This window comes from Vidua chalybeata, chromosome 12 (genome assembly GCF_026979565.1).
Source record: "Vidua chalybeata isolate OUT-0048 chromosome 12, bVidCha1 merged haplotype, whole genome shotgun sequence".
Classification (NCBI taxonomy): Eukaryota; Metazoa; Chordata; class Aves; order Passeriformes; family Viduidae; genus Vidua; species Vidua chalybeata.
This window is the reverse complement of record NC_071541.1, coordinates 16,889,567-16,912,029: the sequence shown is the minus strand read 5'-3', so window position 1 is coordinate 16,912,029 and position 22,463 is coordinate 16,889,567. Positions and strand designations below refer to the sequence as shown.

Sequence of the window (22,463 nt, the reverse complement as noted above, 5' to 3'; positions counted from 1 at the left end):
GCTGTTGCAATCTGCTGTAAAGGCTCAAGTTGGTCATTAATGCCAGGTGATGACACAAAGCAGGATTAGGATGGCTTTGTTGTTCCATCTAGATCACTGGGGGCCTTGCAAAGTTGACAAACTTTTCTGTATACCTGTGTCCCTTCCCTGCTCCCAAGGTGAGCTGTTTGTGGCAAGTGAAAATGAGGATCTGACTAACTTTCCAAAGACAGTTGTAAAGAGAAAAAAAAAAATTTGAAGTAAATGGCTCAGTGTAAATTCTACATCTTGTCTGCAGACTTGGAAGTGGCTGCAAAACAAGTATAATGCCAAGTGAATGAAGGAAATCTTGAAACTTGAATAAAAGCTGTGTGGTTTTGTGAATTGTGTTTTCTTACAGCCCTGTATACCAGGTGCCTATGTTAGAAGGCAGAAATGAGCTTTGGTAGTTACTTGACACTCCGTTGCTTCAATTGAGAATTGACAAAGCTGTTGATCTAGATAGATTTATCTAAGTCAAGTCACAAACCGCCTTTGTATGTTTTAGTTAAAAGAAGGGTATTGTAAGCAAGCTTGATTTTTATTTTTTTTTTAATCAATTTCAAAGAGGCAATGTTTGTGTGGTTTTAGTTTTGGATTTATTTATTTATTTTAAAATTTTTATTTTATTTTTATTTTGGTCAAGCAATTGTGAATAATTGTCTCAAAACCCTCCATAATTAGCGATTCATGTTTGTCTTTCATTGAGCCTGTGATAATGTTGTTGTCCCTGAAAGCACTGGGAGCTGGCTTGCTGTTTGGCTGCCTACCCAGACAGGATGCACTGGCCAGAGTGTTGTGCTCACTTTCCATGCTGCTGTCTGTCCTTTCTGGCACTTCACCAAAATGCTAATTATCACCTCAAAAGACCTGACAAGGCGAGAGTGCTGCTTCCCAGCTCCCCATTTGTCTGAGTTTTCTGTCAGCAGACATCCCTCAAGCCATTAGTTCTCATGGAAAAAAATGAGGAGCTGGCAGTGGAGAATTTAAGTGACTTGCTTGTGCCAGAATTTCTTGAGAGCTCAAGCTGTGCCACCTATTATTAAAAAGGGACACAATTTGCATCCTTTCACAATCAGGCTTATGAAAGTAAATATTGGAACCCCACAGGATCAACAGTTTGTTGAAAGATAATTGTCAGATCAAAGGCAAGCAAGAAAGTTCTCTGCTCATTCCCAATGAGCTAATTTGCTGTTCCTAGAATCTGGCAGGAGTCATCCTCTGTCACACTGGCAAGTCAGTGTAGCTCACAGAGGCAGGACTAAGTACATTTTTGCCTCTAGTCATGCCTGGGAACACTGGGTATTTTCTGGAAAGTAACAGGCATGGAGTAGAAGTCAGCAGTGTTCTGTAAGGGAAATCCTCTGTGAAAGACAAATATTTTTCCAGGGATTACTGCAGCCTCCCAGCAGTTTTCCCTCCCCTGTGATAAACTCTGCCTAGCTAACTACTCTAAGGTATTAAGACCTTGTTTTAAAATACTGTGCTGCACATAGATGCTGCCTCCCACTCTGGACCTCCGTAGAGGGGAAGGAATCATGTTTTATACCAAGGAAATGAGATTTAATTTCCTAATGCTTTTTCAATTGAATTGTGTGCTCTTTATTTCACCTCAAATTGCATATGTTTCTGCTTTAACACTGCGTGGAGAAGGACAGTGAATGACTATGGAATTATTTATTGTTTGACCATGAGATAATTTTTTCTCTTCTTGATTTTGTGTAAATAAAAATAATAATTCTCTTACTGGTCATTCTAAACTACTTAGAGCATAGCATTTCTTATGTCTGCTGAGTCTGCTTCTCAGTTTAGGGGAAGGCATAGCTCCAAAACAACTCAATTTTGTTTTTCTGATACAGAGGAACATTTAATGTATTTTGAAGATCTGTGAACAGGGAGCTGGCTGAGTTTCTCCTTGTCTTATCCGTGGTGGTAGTTGATGCATGGTAAAAAGTTGATAACTGAATAGAGGTTACACAGCACTTAATAAAAGTATTTAATATTTATTAAATATTTATATTTAATTCTACAACACAATTGAAATTTAATGTGCAAAATAACAAAACACTGCAGACAGTTTGAACAGCTGCCCCTGCACAGACTGAACAGAGAGGAGGAGTAAGTCACCTGTTCAAGACTTGCTCTGCTGCAAAAGAAAGACACTGTTGTGGTGAGAAGTACTGCTCAAGCCCTTTATTTGCTCTAGTTCTCTACACTCTGTTCTAGAACACCACAAGGAGTCTAACATGAGTAAATAAAAGGTGTTGGCCCTTCAGAGTGCCAGTGTTTGTGCATCTCTGGGGTGTCGCTATGGGTTCAGTGCATTTTGGAGCTAAAAATGAGATGAGATAGTAGAAGCCAGTGTTTTTTCTTCCCCCCCCCCCCCATTGTGGACAGTCAGAAATCCTCTGGTGGCACTGAACACTGGGTGAAAGCTGATGGGCTGGTTTGGAGTGCTCTGACATATCTGTGGCTGTGAGGAGCTGTGCTCCAGGAGTGTGAATTCTGCTCACTTTTTGTTGTTCCTGCTGCAGAATGTCCGAGCTGATTGAGAAGGAGACTGAAGAGTACCGCAAAGGGGACCCAGACCCGTTTGATGACCGACACCCAGGTAAGGTGTCCTGAGCTGTTTTGGCAGCACCAGCTGTGGCCCAGTGCTTACCTGGTAGCTCATATTCAAAAGTAAGCAGCTTTTAGCCTGAATGTGCCAACTGCTGATCGAGGTCTGACACTGCTTTTGCACTGGGAAGCTGTGCTCTGTAGTGCTGACTCTAGAGCATCCCACAGTCAGTTTCAAGGTAGCAGTTCAATATTAATGTTGGCATCTTGAGGTAGGAAGATGAGTTTTCCTGTTTGTCCCACAGGTCGGGCAGACCCGGAGTGCATGCTTGGTCACTTACTGAGGATACTCTTCAAGAATGATGATTTCATGAATGCGGTAGGTTTACTCTGAGAACTTTCTCTGTCAGTTCCTCACAGCACCTTATTGCTTTTATTTTCTCTGTGCCGGTTGACCTTGTTACTTGTTTAATATTTTTTTAGTGGTGTCAGAATTCTCTTTTCCATAATACTGGTTTTTAAGACGGGTTTAAGAGCAACTCTTTTGCCACTGTTAAAGTGACTCAAGTAAAGGGGAGTTTGTGAGCTATTGGAATGTGTGTAGCAACAACTGAATTAGTTGTTTTCAAGGTTTATCAGACTCTTAAAAGAAAATGGAGCTTCTCTAATACAAGTCCAAAAACATAATTTATTCTATAATGGAAATGCATACATTAATTCCACCAATAAGTGCTTTGTTTTTGAGTGCTCGGAACTACTGGGCTGCCTGCAGGAACAGAAGAGCATGTCAACGCTAGAAGACTCAGGCAGAGAATCAGGAGGCAAGAGTCTGCCTTTCCACTTGCCGTGCTAAACTCTAACATGACTTAATAGCTAGAATTTTGTGACCTTTGCATGCCTGCAAGCACCTATATCTGTACACGTTGCTGGAAGGATTCTGACAGATTGCTTGCACAAGCTGCAAGTGATAAGCAAATACATGTGTAATTAAAAATGTGCAATTTCTTATGTTAATTTTTTTCATTATCTTTTAATGTTTGTACTGTTACAGTTTTTCAAGGGACTTGTCTTTACAAGTCGGTTCAAGATAGATATTTAGTCAATGAACAGCAGATCAGAGGCTCTCTGCTTCTCTGGGAAGTAGTTTCAACTTCTAAAGCACTGAGGGAGCAGGCTAAAGGCTGGTCATGTTGAGATCCAGGGCTTAGACTGGCATTCCTTACTTTATTGTTTTGCTGCCGTGGGAGCCGTAAGGCTTTCACTGCTCTGGGTTTGGTCAGAGCTGAATTTCAAACCAGTGCTGTTCCTGATCTTCTCCAGCTAGTGAATGCTTATGTGATGACAAGCAGAGAACCTCCACTAAACACTGCTGCCTGCAGACTTCTGCTGGACATCATGCCGGGACTGGAAACAGCTGTTGTCTTTCAGGAAAAGGTATCACCTGTACTAAAGCTTGAGTTTTATGCTTTTCTTTATTTTGTACTCCAACAAGACTTCCCAAAGGAGAAACCAGTAAAAAGCTATATTGAAATCCTGTGTCTGAGAGCCAATCTGTTCAGTCTCACTAATGGTTTGGGGCTTTTTGCTCTTGGCTTGTTCAGTTAATCAAATCTTGGGTATTTCATAGCCTTTTAAAGTGTGGTGTGACTGACTGAAACAGAGGAGCTGGAATTTAATATAATGTTTTGGGAATTGTTACTTTATAGGCCTGTGAATGGCGCAGGCTGTATAGAACATGGAGGACTTGCCCAGTAATCCCCAGCTCTGGCAGAGTGATAGCTTTCCTAGAGCTAAGTGATAAGCAAGTCATACTTTAACTAAGCAGTCTAAAATCCACAAGCTTTGTGGGCATTATCTGGAGCTGTGATGGACAGCTGAATCAGACTTCACATGTTGACAAATGAGTTGTTCTGAAGGAATGCACAGAGAGTGGAAAGTGAGGAGACAGTGAATTTCACTCAAGCCACAGTTTCTTCATCTGTAAGAATTGAAGTTTTTCTGAAGTTTGGAAATGAGGCAGTGCTGTATATAAAAATTATAAATTAATTTCTCTACTATTGGAAATATGCAGATGAATTCTAAAGCATGATAAAAGAAAATAATGTGCTCCCTTTGTGAAAGATTTGATTTGAGCACTTTGTGATCTGTCCAAAGGTGAGGCTGGGAAGCCTTGATCAAAAAACAATTTAAAACCAAAACAATAGTTCCCCATTTGAGGAGAATATAGCTATTTCCAGAGACCAAAGCTCTCTGTAAACTGAAATGAAATTAATCTTTGCACTGAGGGACTTTTTTTCCTTTTGACTTGAGAATATCTAGAGCTCTGTTCCGGCACTTAGGGCTCCTGTACATAGGAGGCTTTGGGAAGAGGGTGCTGTCCTTGTCACAAAGAGGCCCTCTAGCGACCAAGGGATTTCACAGCTCATCAGTTAGACTTTTTTTGATTATGTAAGTGTATTGAAATAATAATGCAATTGTCTTTAAGTATATAACAGGCAACTCTAAAAATCTGTAAGCTGAGAGTTCCTGTTAAAATGTGTCTCTTCATTATTACTTTTCACTGATGTTCTATTGTATTGTACCTGTAATTCAAATTATGTGCAAGATTTCTGTCATGATCATTGTTGATGTTTCTGAACCCAGTGGCAATTTAGAGGAAGCAAATTGATCTTTCATTCTAAACCGTTGTCTTTCTAATTGTCTGTTTTGAATTTAGCCAAATTTCATTTTATTTGATATAAGTTCAACACAGCTTATTTGAAATTTGTTAAATTGCTGGAGATTTTTATTAGTGAAACTGACCAGAACTTTGGGCTTTTCGTTTGGACTAATTCATACCTGTAGTGTTTTGCTGCTTCCTAGGAAGCACCTTGGCCACTTTTTGCAGGTGTGCAAATCCAGATATCTGATGCCTGGGCATAGTTTCATGCAGCTTAAAGATTTAGATTTTTGTTTGCTTGTTTGTTTGCTGTTATTTTTATTCATTACATGCTTGGTAGGAAATCCAGCCTGGTCATTACTGTCATAAGAGAGAATTCTTCCCAATAGATGCTTTCAGTGTGACTCTGGGACTGAGAAGTTAAAGATGAAATGTAACTGTTAGAACTGGTTTCTTGTTTTCTCCCTTCTAGGAAGGCATAGTTGAAAATCTCTTTAAGTGGGCACGAGAGGCTGATCAGCCCCTAAGGACATATGCAACAGGACTGTTGGGAGGAGCTATGGAAAACCAGGACATTGCTGCAAATTACAGGGATGAGAACTCCCAATTGGTAATGATCTCTCAATCACTTTCCCTTTGTGGAGTACAGTTACCTCTTTATGATTTTTATTTATGGGGAGCTCACATTCATGGGTTAATATGAGTCTTACAGTGGTTTTACTGTCTGTAAGAATCATGGTTCCCATCCTTTCCTGCCTGAGTTGGAGCATGCAGCCTGATTATTCTGTTAACAGCAGTTGTATTCAAAATGACAATGGAAACCTAAGAAGTCAAATACTTTACTTGTTAATGAGGCTTATATTCATACTTTCCTAAAAGAAGAGCTTTCAGAAGCTCTGCATCTGTAACTATTGCACATTATGATTGTGCAATAGTTACAGAGGTTTAACACCAGGCAGAGTTTTAAAATGAAAGGTAAGTCAACATGGAGACAGCTATGACTTCTCTTCTAAACATTAAAAGTAAAAGCATGACCTTTGGTTTTGTGGAACTGCAATTTACCAAAGCTGCTGCTTCCAAAGGGAATGTTGCTTGCATTTCAGGCTGGGCAGAAATGGTGGAAGGATGCTGCAAACTGGTATGTGCTTCTGTTAGCACCACTATAGCTCATCTGCTCCTAATGGCTTTCCAGCCACTTCCTTCTCACATGGGAGACATGGTGCTGATATTTTAGAATGAAGAGTTGCTGTAGCAAAATGGATTTGAGTTCTCTCAGTCACTTTGAAGTTATTCTCTGGGCAAATGTACACCACAGCATACTCAGCACTATGTGCTGTGGAGGGGTTTTATGATGATAACAAAAAATATGGCTGAGGAGAGATGCATGACCAAAGCAAGGAGTATATTCTCATGAGTGCTGCTTTTCTGAAACAGGTGGCTCTGGTGCTTCGTCGGCTACGAGAGTTGCAGGTCACTGAAATGACCACAAAACAGGAAAACAAGCGCCCCAGTCCTCGGAAAGTGCCATCAGATCCTCTGCTGCCCCTCGATGAAGAGGCTGTGGATATGGATTATGGGGAGATGACAGTAGATGGAGAGCAAGAAGAAGTTTCTGGTGATATAGAGATCTCCTTTCACCTCGATTCAAGTCATAAGACCAGTAGCAGAGTAAACTCTGCTACAAAGCTAGATGATGGGGGACTGAGAAAAGGCAGATCAGGGAAACAGCACGAAAGAGACGGCTTCCGGAAGGCCAAGCAAAAGCTGGGCTTCTCCACCTCGGAACCAGAGCGGATGTTTGTTGAACTGTCCAACAGCAGCTGGTCAGAAATGTCCCCGTGGGTGATTGGCACTAATTACACACTTTACCCCTTGACTCCTGCCATAGAGCAGAGGCTGATTCTTCAGTACCTGACTCCCTTGGGGGAGTACCAAGAGGTGAGCATATGAAGGTGGGAGGAAGCACTCTGTTCTAATTCTCTGTACAAAGCTGAGTGGAATTGTGGGGGAGAATTGGCAGAACTGTTATATCACGCTCTGATATTTCCTGTCATGATTAAGACTGGTAACTTTTCCTGAGTTGTTGATGACTTCTAAACTGATGAAGTCATTAGTTTGAATATTACTTGGTGGGTAATACTCAAACCTGAACCTAGCAGATGTGTGGTCTGGTAGTTGGAGCATGGCTGGGAATTTTGTCCCATATTCCTGCTAAATTTAGTGCTTGGAAGCTTTGTTTGAAATGCAGACATTTTTCCTGTTTCCTATGGTGGATATAATGGAGTCCTACAAGTAAAAGTCTGAGGAAATAATCAACTTGAAATTCTAAATGAAGTGGTTTGTGTAACCTCTGTAGTAGTTCTGAGGAGAAGTGGCAGGGCCCATGTTATGCAGATGCTTTTGATAACTGAGAATACTTAAATAGACAAAATAATGTGGCTGTGTCAGATTTACCAAAAAGTGAAGTGTTTCCTTTTTTTTTATTATTTTTTTTTTAATTTTTTTTTTTGTGGTTTACCTTAATTAGTAGCAGAACAAAGCAACACAGTTTTGCCTTGTGGTAGATGTTATGTGTGTGCACATGTGTGCTTTGTTTCTGTGAGAGCCGGTGAAATCATTACCCCCTAACACCCTGCATGCAGACTGGATTGTTTCATATGCCAGCAATAGTAGGCTATAAAAATAGGAATTACTAGCATGAAGGTGTTACAAAGAATGATGCAAAGGGTTTTGGTCTGTTGCCCTGCTCTCCTGTTTTTTCTGTTCAGTTGTTGGGTAGTTGTCTTTGCACAGATGGAAGCTGGAGCCTCTCTCCAGGGTGGTATCTGTGTGGACTTCCATAGCCGCACTTGGAGGAGAGTCTTAAGATTTCCGTGTGGCAGCTGCCATGCACCTTGCTGCAGTCAGCAGATGTATTACAAGAGGTCTGTTAACCTTTATTGCTTCCTATGGATGGAGCTGGTTACCTCTGACCTCTCATAACAGGTATCTGCTAATAGGGGAAAACTGGGGGTTTGAGAGAGTATAAACCAAAAGAGACCTTGTAAATCCCATGAAACATTCAGCTAGTGTCCCATTTTTATTTTCTCAGCTGCTACCCATCTTTATGCAACTGGGATCAAGGGAGCTGATGATGTACTACATTGATTTGAAGCGAACCAACGACGTGCTGCTCACTTTTGAAGCCCTTAAGGTAAATTACTTTCATAATATATAAAATATACCATAAACATTGTAAAAACATGGAATATATGTTTGCTATGTGTCAAAGGCAAGTGCTCATCTTCTTTAGGCTGATGTCTTGCAGCATTCCCCAGGATTGGAAGTGGCTTTCACTCAAGTTGAATGCATTGCAGTTTTGGTTTTTGAAGTATCAAGCACTTAAAATGAAAAAACGGGAAAGGAAGGAGGGAATAAAAATATCTTAATTGTGCAGGAAGGGCCATTAAGTTCGCCTGTCATCTACCTATTTGAAGATGATAAAAATTCCTTTTTCTGTCAAATGATTGTGTTCCTGCTGCCCTTAGATGGCATTCCTGAGTTATTCCACTGCCTGCCATCTCACAGGACACTTGTGAAGGAGCATAAACATCTTACTCCCAGAAGCCTCAGTATGACATCTCTGAACTCAGTGGTTTAAAAACTAGTTTTGTGTGAGTAGTCTTTAAGGTTACCTCCCCAAGGTAAAAAGCCACACAAAATAACTGTATTCAAGCCAAACCTGCAGTGCAGCAGCACAAGTTAAACTTTTCTGTGCATTCTTTCCCTCTTTCACAATAACTTCTCTGCCTCTGATCCTCCAGAGTCTTCCTCTCTGTATCTTTGTCATTTGAAAATTTATTTTGAAGGAACAGTGTTCCTACAGTAGCTGTAGGTTACTTCAGTTGGGAGTAGAGTGGGGTTTGCAGTGGCTCTTACTGTTTCCTCTTAAGATGTAGGTAATCCAGAAAAGCAGTGTGCAGTACACTTCAGTGCAGCTGCAGACTTCCCTTTAATCGCCTTTATACCCAATTTTGTAAAATTCCTTCTGTCAGCAATATGTCATAATCAAAATATGAATGGAAATTTAAATAGTTAGTAATGGTAATAGAAAGTGAGTGAATTTGAAGGCAATAGAAAGACCTTAAGGTGGCCTGTTGGATAATTTCTGAGTTGCTCTGCTTTTCTTGTATTTTTTTTGCAAGATGTGTAAAAAAATATGTCTGGTAGTGTCTCTTTTGGTTTTGTTATTGGGATAAATACTACATTCTGGATTAAATGTAATGGGAGGAAGAAGTGAGGTACACAAAGCACAGAGCAGTTACTTTTTCTGCTCTCTGTTTTTCTATGGGATGGGGATGGAATTGATGACAGTTTGAAGAATCCTAGTCTAATCTCCTTTTATGATTCCTTAGCATTTGGCATCATTGCTGCTGCACAACAAGTTTGCTACAGAGTTTGTTGCTCATGGAGGAGTGCAAAAGTTGCTGGAGATTCCTCGTCCTTCCATGGCAGCAACAGGAGTGTCCATGTGTTTGTATTACTTGTCGTACAATCAAGATGCTATGGAGAGGGTAAGAGTTGTTCTTGTACTGTAACTGCCGTGATTCCCATAATTTCTCAGTGTTTCTACCTGTGTTCAAACAGTGAATAAACATAATCTAAGCTTAAAAGCAAATTTATATGGATGATTGATATATGCAGAGGCATTAGGAGGTATATGAATAATAGTGTATTGTTTCAAGGTGTGTATATGAATAACAGTGTTTTGTTTCAAGGGTGTGGATTTCAGTTCCTAGGGAAGTAACAGAAGACCTTGTCAGCATTGTCTTAATACTTTAATCACTCTGTTCATTCTATTCTTCCCTCTTTCCCTCAAAAAATCTCAACGAAAACCTCCTTCATTCTCATTTGCCTTTCTTTTCCTATCTGTTCCAATGGACTACTACACCTGAGATGGTTTTTCTCCATGCATGGTTCCAGATGTTCTGCCAGATCTTATCCCCAGTATGTTCAGATACCAGGTAGAGCAGGTATCTGTGGTACATTTTGGATTTCAGAGGAAGCCAGCTTCAGGGTACAGTCCCCTGTCAAGTAGTCCATGCTGGTAGGTCTGAAGCTGGTAGCACTGTGTTCTTTGAGTATATCCAACACCAGCAGGGAAGAGATGGAAAACTCTGCTAACTTGGCACACAGCAGCTGGTGCCAGCACTTCAGTTCTCTTGTCACTGACCCTGACAGAGGGTTCCCAGTTCCTCCTCAGTAGAAGTAAATAGACAAATGCAAAAGTGCAGTTCTGAGCACATGGTCTGCACATCTCAGAGGCACGGCCTGAGAGCAGGAAAAGACCAGCTCAGTTGTGTGTTTCCAGAGAAGAGACAGGCTCTAGTCTTGCATTTGACAATCCTTGCAATTACCCTAGGCTTCAGTGCTGCCAGAGTTTGCTAGTACCTCAGCATTGCATATGGTACTTGGTTCCACTGAGCAGAATTTGTGTTTCTTCAGTGGAAACTTGTCTGCCTCTAGCGAAGCATTCTTTGGATATGTGGAAGTGTATGGAGAAGGACTCTGGAATTATACTACACTAAGGCTGCTGTATTCATTGTGCTTTGCCCTGGAAACGGACCAATTTCTAATCCTACATTGCCAATTCATATTCTTTTTTAGTCTTTATTAGTCAGCAGCTATTTTTACTGGTCTGGAAATGGGACTTCTTATTTCATGTCTCAAGTCAAGCTGGGAATAGCTGATACTTGTCCTCTCAAAGAGTCTTCATTCTCCTTGGACCAAGTCTCTTAAGCAATCTGTTTGAAGTCCTCCTCAAGAGTGTTCTTTTGCTTTCTAGGTGTGCATGCACCCCCATAATGTGCTTTCAGATGTAGTGAACTACACCTTGTGGCTGATGGAGTGCTCCCATGCCTCAGGCTGCTGCCATGCCACCATGTTCTTCTCCATTTGCTTCTCCTTCCGTGCTGTCCTGGAGCTGTTTGATAGGCACGATGGGCTGCGACGTCTGGTTAACCTGGTAAGGGCTGCGGCCTTTAGTAGGGAACGGGGGTTTAGTGGCAGGTTTTGCACCTTGTAAATGCAACTTCGTAGAGTTTTGTTCTTTGGTGTTGTTTGGGGTTTTTCCTCCTCAGTTCCCAAGAGATGGAGAGGTGGGTTGAGTTTTCTAAGCGACACTCACATGCATCCTTTTATCTTTATTATTTTTATTATTGTGATTATTATCTAGAGGCCTTATACCCTTTGGGAGCTTTTTTGGTGCAACTCCTGGGTTAAGCAATACTCATTCAAGCAGTGGTGGCTTAGTGATAGTCCAGATGTTTCTTACCACTCCACATAGACATGCATGCTATTAGATGTGGATAAATGCAGCTTTGTTCCATGAGAGGAATGGCTGTGTGTGTGCTGCAGGAGCTATGGTACCTTCTGGGCACAAGTTCAAGACACTGTTCAAGTAGAAAAGCTGCAATGTCTGCAGGGTTTTGCTGTGCATTCCTGCAGCTTGAGCTGTGTCTAACTGAGGGACATCAGTGCTGCAGGGTGCAAGCACACTGTGTGGTGCCATATAATGCCTAATAATAGCCAGCACAACACTGCCTCCAGACCTACACTGATGTGACTTCTTTAGCCTGGAAAAAAAGGAGACTCAGGGGTGACCTTACCACTCTCTACAACTACCTAGTCAGGTAAGGGTTGGTCTCATCTCCCAGGCAATGACTGACAGAACGAGAGGACAGTCTTAAGCTGTGCCAGGGGACGTTTAGATTGGATGTCAGAAAAAAATTCATTGAAAGAGTGATTGGGCACTGGAATTATCTGCCCAGCAAGGGGTTGCAGTTACCGTCCCTGGACATGTTTAAAAAAACTGCATGTGGCACTCAGTGCCATGGTTTAGTTGATGAGGAAGTGTTAGGTCATAGGTTGGACTTGAGGATCTCAAAGGTCTTTTCCAGCCTAGTTCATTCTGTGATTTCTGTCTCCATAGATAGTGAAGGAGAGGGCATGGTTCAATTTTGGCTATTTACACACACAGAGACCCTTTTCTGTTCAGACAGCCTTTGTCAGCTCTCAGTGTACTTCTATGTCCTGTACAGCAAAGGCAGTGTTAGGGTTTAGTACAAGAGCAGCTAAGAGTTGTAGATGCTTTTTTCCTGAAGACTGAGCTGATGAAACTTTTTTTTCCTCACACCCAACTTCTTTCTGAAGATAAGCACTCTGGAGATCTTAAACCTGGAAGACCAAGGAGCCCTCCTGAGTGATGATGAGATCTTTGCCAGCCGCCAGACGGGGAAGCACACCTGCATGGCGCTGCGCCGGTACTTCGAGGCTCACCTTGCCATCAAACTGGAGCAGGTGAAGCAGTCGCTGCAGCGCACTGAGGGCGGCATCCTGGTCCATCCACAGCCCCCCTACAAGGTGAGGAGCACAGTGCAGGCTTTTCACATGGTTGTTGCATTTCTCCATTGAATCCAAGCTGTAGACACGTGTAGATACCCTTTGAAGCCGGTGTAATAACTAGGCAGGCTGCAATTGTTTCATTTGTACTTTCTTCCTGTTGTGTGGAATGGCACTGTAATAGGAAAATACAGAGGAACCCTTGAGGTTTTTCTGAATTACATTTGATTAAGGCTTCTGCTCGTGTGCTGTGGCCTTTCCATCTCTCAAAAACTCAAAGGCAGGTTGTTTTTGATATTTATGGGGTTTTCTATGCTGTGAATCTCTGAAAGAACAAAATCTGTATGTATATAGAGGTACATAATGCTGAAAAACCCAGAAGTAAGTTTAATTTGATAATGATAACTGAAATGTGTTTTGAACACCACTGTTTTTAGAAATGACCTGTGAGATCCAGATAGATAATAATCCATAGTCTTGGCTATGATTTTTTTTCCTGATTTCTCCCTGCAAAGCTGGTTTTGTTGATTTGTTTTGGGTTTGTTCGTTTGGTAGGCCTTTTCTAAACTAGATTTTAGGGCTGCTGGTTTTGAGAAAGTATATTCACCTGTGGTTTCTGATTTAATTTATGATGATTTTCTGGAGGAACTGAAGTAAGAAAATATAAGGAAGTTTTTGCTTCTGCAGAAATCACTTCTTTTCAGTAACTAAAAATGTATATAAAATGTTGCTTTCTCATGTAATTAAAAATATTGAAAGGCAAACTTGCTAGGAATTTTTTTAATTCAGTATGCTTTGTAGTCAAAACTTAAAAAATGTAACTGAATATTTTTAGCAACCTTTTTAGTATTTTAGCATAGATGTATATTGAGTGGTGCTGTAGTAACTACTAGATTAGTAGCTTAAAAGCAGAGTAGAATTTTAATTTAATGTAACTTTTCTTCTTAAATTTGCCTTAGTTTTCTGAGACTGTAAAGAAACTTTAAGGATATTATCCTTAAGCTTATTATTGTGCATTATAGTGACAGTTGCTATATTCTTTTATAACTGGGGAATCAACCAGAAAGTAAATACTTAATCTTCAAGACACAGAGTAGTCTAATCTTACAGATGCAGTTTTCAGTCTAATCCCAGCAGTGAGGGATTTGATGTGCAAGTTTGTAACCCTTGTGATCTAATGGTGTCCCTTGGACCCTGCAGGCCTGCTCCTATACTCATGAGCAGATTGTGGAGATGATGGAGTTCCTGATTGAATATGGTCCAGCACAGCTTTACTGGGAGCCAGCAGAGGTTTTTCTCAAGCTGTCTTGTGTCCAGCTCATGCTTCAGCTCATTTCCATTGCCTGCAACTGGAAGACGTACTATGCAAGGTGAGCTGTTTGCTGTAGTGCTCTATTTGAGTGCAGCACTTGTGACTCTTGGACAGGACATTACATTTCCAGATTTTCTGCCCTGATAGTTTAAAACAGGCACATGCTGGTTAGTGCTGTTAAGGGCCTGTGCTGTGGCAACACAGTGATTATCAAAGCTAACTCTGGGGAAAGCAGGACTAAAATTTTAAGGTAGAGAGAGGGATGTCAAGAAATTTCTGAAGAGCCAAAATGCCTCAGGCCTTTGAATTAGTATGGCACTGATTTCTCAGAAAAGCTTCATCACAGTTCTGTGCCTCTTTCTATCTGTCTCAAAATTTGTTTACCTTTTTTTTAAGAGAAAGGCTAGAAAATGCTCCAAGAAGAGGGTGAAATTAAGACATATTTTAATCCTGGAATGAGGTGGGCCAGGACTCCCTCCTTATTTCTGCTGCCTGCAGGAGCTCCTTGCCTAACTTAAATTGAAAGCCTTTGAAATCCTGTTTTGCTTTTGTAGTTCCCTGCCTCCCTCCAACTCTCAGGTTGCACTCTCCTGCCGGGGTAGTTTGTGTTCTCCTGTTTCTTTCCTTCTGCAGCTGTTTCCTAATTGCTAACCTAATCTGGATTAACTCCTACCTTTCCAACCAGGTGAAAAATCTCTTTTTTTTTGCGTTTTTCTGCTCTCTCACCTCTTGCTGAACATCCCTTTTCACCTTCCACACTCCTGCATCTTTCTTGAGCTAGAGCCTAAGTTGGTGTCTTTTTGACTATCAGAGTTGTCTGGTTTACTGCTGAACAGTTTCCCTTGACTTCAGAAAAACTTCCTTCCCAGTTAACTGGTGACAGAGTATTTTGGACAGCAGTGTTTCCCAGCTAAGATGTAGAGTTAGATTAAATTTAGCAGCTTAATTTAGAACGGTTTCATTAGTAAGTCCTAACATTCTTATTTTTATAAATACAGAATTACTATGTTTTTAGGAGCCTGTGAGCCATGTGAGATAAATGTTGGCAGACTGCAGGCAATGGTGTGCATGTGAGCACTACCTTCTATGGAGACCAGCCCTTTTCATTCTAAAATCAAAAGGCACCATCAAATGCAGCAGATGTGACTGATTTACTTCCATTTCTTGGAGTAGAGTAAATTGAATACTATTTTATGCTATTGAAACAGCTCTGTACATGCAATTCTAAGAAGTTCTTCTGTTGCTGTCTTCCAGGAATGACACGGTACGATACGCTTTGGATGTACTGGCCATCTTGACTGTAGTACCTAAAATCCAGTTGCAACTGGCAGAACCTGTGGATGTGTTAGATGAAGCTGGATCTACTGTTTCCACTGTGGGTAAGCAGAATATGGTCCTAATGACTTGCACATTTATCAGTTGTCTTCTGTTACATGGGTTTTGGCTGGCTGTTCCTCACCTATAGTGAGACAAGGGTTAAAATAATTCATGTACTCAGAGTTACTGTCAAGGATGCAAATAGATGGGAGAGTGCACTGTGGTTAAAATTGTGTCATGATTAGCACTGTGGTTATGTTACAAATTTAGAGGCAGGTCTTTCTCTTGCACTTGTTTTCAAGAGCTCATTAAATACAGGTGGAGGCAAATATACTTTTGTAATGGGACTATTAGGTTTCCTCAGTTTCTCGGAAATTTAGGTCTCCTGAGGATATATGGCATTTGAGAGTAAGGGAGAGGAACAATTATTGCTGTGTGACTTATGCTGTAACTGGTTACCTCCAGGTTCAGCATGTAAATGAGTGAGATGTGCCTGGATCAGATCCAAGGCTTCTACTTTAACTGGAGCCTCACTTTTCTTTGTAAGAAAATAAAAATAAAGGCAGGCAGAATACTAGATATAGGCAAAAGACAATTCCTTTTGCACAAAACACCTCTAGGCAAACACCAATTCTGTGAAGGTTTTGATATTCTGAAGCAGACGTGAAACTAAGAGGAATTTTGTGGGGAAAAAAAGTTGCCCTAGAGTTTCTTTTTCACCTGATCCCTTTTGGAAGTTGATACGATTATTTTGTCCTCTGTGACTTGGTCCCCTTCCTTCCTCTTAGGGTTTACTTTGTTGATGTTTATAAAAGAGTTGCTCCATGCGGTAGGAATCAGAGCATGTCTGTGCATCTTGCTCTGTCCAGATACTTTAGATTTTTTACTCCTGGGCTGTGCTTGATCAATCTAAGAGATTGTGTGACATTACCTACTGATGATGAGGTGGAGGAGCAGCAGGGCAGGAAAATATTTTGCTAGGGAGGTAGAAGAATATGTCTTAGACTATTTAGCAGAACTTCAGGATTTTCTGGAATTAAGGGAAGTACCTATTTTCTTCAAATTTGTTAGAAGATTCCCTTACTTGTCTGATCAACTTGTGTAAGATAAGTTTTAGAGTAATAAAGAAACGGTTTCTTTCCCTTACTAGGTATTAGTATCATCCTTGGGGTTGCTGAGGGTGAGTTTTTCATCCATGATGCTGAGATTCAGAAATCAGCCCTTCAGATCATCATCAATTGTGTGTGTGGCCCAGATAACCGGATCTCCAGCATCGGGAAATTCATCTCTGGGACTCCTCGTCGGAAGCTTCCTCAGGCCCCCAAGAGCAGTGAACACACGTTAGCCAAGATGTGGAATGTGGTGCAGTCCAACAATGGCATCAAGGTGCTGCTGTCGTTGCTGTCTGTGAAGATGCCGATCACTGACGCGGATCAGATCCGGGCCCTGGCCTGCAAAGCCCTGGTGGGGCTGTCACGCAGCAGCACCGTCCGGCAGATCATCAGCAAGCTGCCCCTGTTCAGCAGCTGCCAGATCCAGCAGCTGATGAAGGAGCCCGTGCTGCAGGACAAGCGCAGCGAGCACGTGAAGTTCTGCAAGTACGCTGCCGAGCTCATCGAGCGCGTCTCGGGGAAGCCCCTGCTCATCGGCACGGATGTCTCGCTGGCGCGGCTGCAGAAGGCGGATGTGGTGGCCCAGTCGAGGATCACTTTTCCTGAGAAGGAGCTGCTGCTGCTGATTCGGAACCATCTCATCTCTAAGGGCCTCGGGGAAACGGCGTCTGTCCTTACGAAAGAGGCTGACCTGCCCATGACTGCAGCATCTCACTCTTCTGCCTTCACCCCTGTTGCAGCCGCTGCCTCTCCGGTGACTCTGCCTCGCACTCCTCGTATAGCTAACGGCATCTCGGCCCGTTTGAGTAGCCACACTGCTGTAGGTTCCACTGCCACCTCTGTCCATGCTCAGGCAAGACCGTCTGCATCCCAAGGCCCACCTGCCCTTCCAGGCCCTTCTTATGCCAGCAATTCTCCTCTGATTGGCAGGATTAGCTTTGTCAGGGAAAGGCCGTCTCCCTGCAACGGCAGGAAAATCAGAGTGTTGCGACAAAAATCGGACCATGGCGCCTACAGCCAGAGCCCAGCTATCAAAAAGCAGCTGGACAGACACCTTCCTTCCCCACCCACGCTGGACAGTATAATCACAGAGTACCTTAGGGAGCAGCATGCCCGCTGCAAGAACCCTGTTGCCACCTGTCCCCCTTTCTCTCTCTTTACTCCCCACCAGTGTCCTGAGCCAAAACAGAGGCGCCAGGCGCCCACTAACTTTACCTCACGGCTGACCCGCAGGGCGGCCTTTCCGAAGTACGGAGGGGTGGATGGTGGCTGCTTTGATAGACACCTTATATTCAGCAGGTAAGGAAGAAAACTATGTTGTTATCTCTCAGGATGTACCCTGTGCCAAAGAGCCTTACCTGGATTCAGGCTGTGCAGTCCCACCGTGGAGTATCCTTGGAGACAAAAGAGTTTTCATTCACAGTGACAGGGAAAGAGCCTTGAAAGGCATTTTTAGTAGTTGTTCTGTTTGTCTTGTCCTTAGTGCCGACCCTTAGTACACAAAGCACACTTTATTGTCAGTAGCAACATTGACTAATGAAGCTGGTAGCTCTTTGTTTTCCATTGGAAGGTGAGTATGCAGCACCAATTTTATGAGAGGGTAACATAGCCTTGAGGATGGTTGGCTGACGGATGTAGGTCAGTGAAATCTCTATTTTGTTCTTGCAACTGAATCATCAGCACCACCAGTGGCCTTTCCTGAGGTTAAACTGGAAGGTGATGTAAAGTTTATGAAAATAAAGGTGACACATTTCTAAAGGTGATGTGAGAGCATATTCACAGTGAAAGCAGTGTCACTGGGCAGTTATGATACCAGGGTGTTGTTTAGCTCATATGACATCTTCTTGTGCTAAGTGTTTCAGAACTGCTAGGAATTTTTTTTGCTAGCTCTCTGTACTTACCCAGGTGTTGACATTACAGGTTTTCCATCAATCCAGCTTTGAAGATGGAGTCCAAGTGCTTCAGCTTAATGATGTGCTTTAACAGAAGTACCACATAGTGGAAAACAAACCCTGAAAGATTGCAAACACTGTTGTAATACTCAAGCACTAGTCTTCAAACTGACACCTGGCTTACTCTAGAAGAAAGTTATAACTTGTATCTGTGCAATCTTTAAGGGCTGGATTTAATATCACACAGCATTTCAGTTTTGCTTCTCTCCATTGGGTTACCCATGTATTTTTGCCTTCTCTAGGTTCCGTCCAATTTCTGTGTTCAGGGAAGCAAATGAGGATGAGAGTGGCTTTACCTGTTGTGCATTTTCTGCAAGAGAACGATTCTTAATGCTGGGTACTTGCACGGGGCAGTTGAAACTCTATAACGTGTTCAGTGGACAGGAAGAGGCCAGTTACAACTGCCACAACTCTGCCATCACGCACCTTGAGCCATCCAGGGTAAGGAACCACAGACCTGTTCTGATCTTTAGCAGTTCTCACTGCCTAAGCCCTGGGATGTTTTGGGCTCATCTGGATATGTACATCTGAAATGCACCTACTGGCTGGCCTGCAGTGCCTGTTGTTGGGGTACTTACAATAGTTGCATATTGTCGCTCTTGTGAATCTACATTTAGGGTTTCTTCTTCCCAAGATAGTAAAGAAGATACACAGTGGTTCTGTGCCTTCTTAAGAAATTAATATGTATGTCTGGAAGTGGAAAAATGCTTAAACTGACTATTACACATTTATTTATGTGTAAGATAAGATATCAGAGTTTATATATCTTTACTGGAGAAAGAAACCTTTCATTCTAGTAAGAAAGAAAAGATTTATAAGCAGAATGGACTCCCCTCATAGGGCATCAGAATTCAGCCATGAATTATCCTGATTTTATCTGCTGTTAACATCATAGATTGTTCCTATTGTTACCTGTAAAGTTTGTCTACTTTGGGCTCTTTGTTATACATAGTATTGGATACTTGGATTTTATCCCTATAGGAGTAGTTTTAAGCACAAAAGTGTCTGCTCTACAGTTTCTAAATTGATCTTGTAAATTAAAAGTGTACAGGTAAAATGATGACCTCTGTTTTCCCTGGTGTTCTTTTCCTTCCCTCTATGCCAATCTGGAAATTCAGGATGGATCTTTATTGCTGACATCTGCTACATGGAGCCAACCTCTATCTGCATTGTGGGGAATGAAGTCTGTCTTTGATATGAAGTAGGTACACTCTGGTTCAGCTGTGGGGTGTGCTGCAGTTGGAAGAACCATTTGAAACAGGAATAAACACTAAAATAGAATAGCACAAAATGTCTCTTGTGAGAAATAAAATGTGATACCTTTCTTATGTTGGTAATTTCCCTATTTTATTTGGTAAAGAGCAAATTCTAGCTAAGTTCTACCTGAAGTCCTATTTCATGTGACATAGATCACTAAAGTCACTGTTACTCCTGAAGGCAAAGAAACACGTTTGTGTTTTTATTCTCATGTTTGTAAAGATCACTTTCAAGTCTTTCTGTAGCCAGTTCAGAATTCGACTAGCTTGGTGGTTTGCATGGTGAAATTGTCAGACCTGGACTGCAAACTCTTTAAAATCTATTTCAGTATTTACAATTGTTCCTTTCCATATAAAAGATGGGTGGAAAACTCTTCATTTTAAAAGGTTTGATTAGTCTACTTTAGTTGCAAACAGCTGTTTTGATGTGACCTGCGTGGGTCAGCGAGAGGTTTTTCGTCAGAGGAAAGGTTGAGCTCCCTCAGGTTGCACATTCCAATGTTCATGATCCTGCTGACTTCTCCAAAGTGTTCTAGTTGTGGCAGGCTCTGTTGATTCAGGTCTGAATTTGCTACTGCAGTATGATGTGGTCAGTGGTAAAGGAGAGGATTTTCTACACTTTTTCTCCGTTGTTGAAGCCTGTCCTGGAGCTGTTGGGGTTGATTGGGTCATGTAGAATCTGCAATTCCTTGACTTCTTTACTGACTGTATCTGCAGGCATTCCTTCCCTGATGACCACTATGTGGAGTTCAGCAAGCACTCTCAGGACAGGGTCATTGGCACAAAGGGAGACATTGCACATGTAAGTACCAGGAAAGCTCATGGCTGTGAAGCTCTGGCAGAAATATAATTCTCCATAGGATGGCTGTTAATTGATGGGAGTGCTTTGATGCTCTGTGTAACTGATGAGTTTGGAAGCTTTGAAAGTGTCAAGTAACTTCTCCCTGTTCCTGAGGGTATAAACTTGACCATCACAAGCAGTGTGCTGCCTCTGGGCAGGTATCCTGAGCAATTTTAGAGTCTGCTTTGTTTTATTCATTTGAGAGAGATCATGCAGGATTTTTTTTTCCTCTGAAGTTGCTTTCTTAGCCTTGCTCTTTAGTAATAATAATAAGCTCAGTCAACAGCTGTGGGAAATGACCTATTAGAAATGTGCTCCTTTTGCCCCCCACAGATTTGCAGCTTACTTTTGGTTAATTTAACTTTACCACTGTATCTTCAGAGAGTAGTGTTGTAGTGCTTTGCATGAATTCCTGCAAGGTGGACAGACAAGGCTTCAGAGACCTTCTGCTGCTTTGCGGTGCTATTTTGCATTTGTTGTAGGCCCCATCTCTCTTAAAAGAGAATTTGCATAAAAATTTTCCATTAAATATAACTTATTCAAATTATTTATAATTTCACATGTTACTTGGATTTGTTTAAGTAAACTATCCGTTCCTGTCCAGTTTTTAGCTTGGATTTAGCTGGAAGTTTGTTTATTGTATTTATCTGGTAAATGGATTTGTTTTCCAGTTCTAGAGAATATTTTCCTCTGTAAGTTTGAAAAAGAGCTGGGCTCTGAAAGATGTTATAAATCAGATTTATCTGAGGATATGATCACAAACCCTTTGTACTAGTTTAAAGCTCTTTTTATATTCCAAAAGTTTCTTGTGCCAAAGCTCAAATTTGCCTTTCTGTGTAAATGCCAGGAATTTAAATTCATTTTCTATAGTTTCTGGCTTTTTTCCCCTTGCTGTGTGCTTTGGAGTTTTAATGTTTGTAAATACCATCTGGTCTGACAGTAGTTCCATTTCTGAAATAGTCTCTGGCTAAGTGGTATCTTGTGATTGCAGCTTCCCAGTCCACTCCTAATAGTGAGGTTATTTTATTTGGAACTCATCCTGATTGTAGTGAAATGTGTCAGTGAACCTGCAGTAAGCCAAGCACTGGCCAAAACTTGTTGTGAGGCTTGGTTCCAGCTGTGAAAAACTATTAAAGGGCTGGTAGGAAAGGTTATTTCTGCAATGCTGTCACATGAAATGGAAAAATGAAATGGAGAATGGGGTGATTCTGTAAGCAATCAAGGAAGGGGAACAGGAATATTTTAGGCACAGGTATATTACAAATTGTGACTAATCTTTCTTTTTCTTTTTAATCTAAAAGATCTATGATATTCAGACTGGCAACAAGCTATTGACTCTGTTTAACCCAGATCTTGCCAACAACTACAAGAAGAACTGTGCCACCTTTAACCCCACTGACGACCTTGTCCTAAATGATGGTGTCCTCTGGGATGTCAGATCAGCACAAGCCATCCACAAGTTTGACAAATTCAACATGACTATCAGTGGTGTTTTCCATCCCAATGGGCTGGAGGTCATAGTCAACACTGAAATTGTATCCTTTGGGCCACTGTAGTAACTGGTACTGGGACCTCAAGAGCTGGTGTGGATGAACAAACAGCTGTTTGCAGAGTTGTATTAATGGTCTTCTCTGCCACATGTTATGTGTGGTAACAGAGTTTCTGTCTGAAGCAGGGAAGAGTAGGGACTGTTAGATAGCTAATTTAAATCTAGATCCTGCCTCTGATGTAGTCTGGAGAAAATACTTAATACAGAGAGAGCAAGAGAGATTTTCATATCTGATACACTCCATAGCACCTCAGCTCTCTTCCCATGTCTTAACAAGATCAGTCTTGAAGGTACTGCAGTCATTTCTCATGTCTGGGAATGGCATTTTGTGTAAGAGCTTTCTCATTTTGAACACGTGGAATGGAATTGTAGAGCCAGTGTCCACCTCTGCTTTAATCATATTTGCAAGACAGAGGCAATGAGGTTTCTTGAACGCAGTTAGCAAGTTCTTTGCCACTTCATTGAAAAGGAAATAGAAATTTTCAATTGTTTGTTGCTCCTTAGCCTG

General features: G+C 41.6%; 1 protein-coding gene and 1 long non-coding RNA gene across 4 annotated transcripts in view; one reads left to right on the top strand and one right to left on the bottom strand.

The window, feature by feature from the left end:
- The window catches only part of DCAF1 (DDB1 and CUL4 associated factor 1), a 65,658-nt gene that overhangs the window by 25,185 nt on the left and 18,010 nt on the right, over positions 1–22,463 (top strand). For all 3 annotated transcript variants that reach the window (XM_053953650.1, XM_053953649.1, XM_053953651.1), the window contains 16 exons: positions 2,553–2,629; positions 2,883–2,956; positions 3,898–4,011; positions 5,709–5,846; positions 6,671–7,174; positions 8,328–8,429; positions 9,631–9,789; positions 11,061–11,240; positions 12,428–12,637; positions 13,817–13,986; positions 15,183–15,307; positions 16,396–17,656; positions 18,552–18,750; positions 19,428–19,510; positions 20,283–20,367; positions 21,708–21,941. In XM_053953650.1, the coding sequence (XP_053809625.1) occupies positions 2,553–2,629; positions 2,883–2,956; positions 3,898–4,011; positions 5,709–5,846; positions 6,671–7,174; positions 8,328–8,429; positions 9,631–9,789; positions 11,061–11,240; positions 12,428–12,637; positions 13,817–13,986; positions 15,183–15,307; positions 16,396–17,656; positions 18,552–18,750; positions 19,428–19,510; positions 20,283–20,367; positions 21,708–21,941 (3,715 nt within the window). The remainder of the gene's footprint in view (positions 1–2,552; positions 2,630–2,882; positions 2,957–3,897; positions 4,012–5,708; positions 5,847–6,670; positions 7,175–8,327; positions 8,430–9,630; positions 9,790–11,060; positions 11,241–12,427; positions 12,638–13,816; positions 13,987–15,182; positions 15,308–16,395; positions 17,657–18,551; positions 18,751–19,427; positions 19,511–20,282; positions 20,368–21,707; positions 21,942–22,463) is intronic.
- Positions 17,239–18,659, bottom strand: LOC128794063 (uncharacterized). Its single transcript, XR_008432974.1, has 3 exons — positions 18,606–18,659; positions 17,716–18,369; positions 17,239–17,317 (listed from the first exon to the last, which is right to left on the bottom strand). It is a non-coding gene; the product is annotated as an uncharacterized LOC128794063 (long non-coding RNA).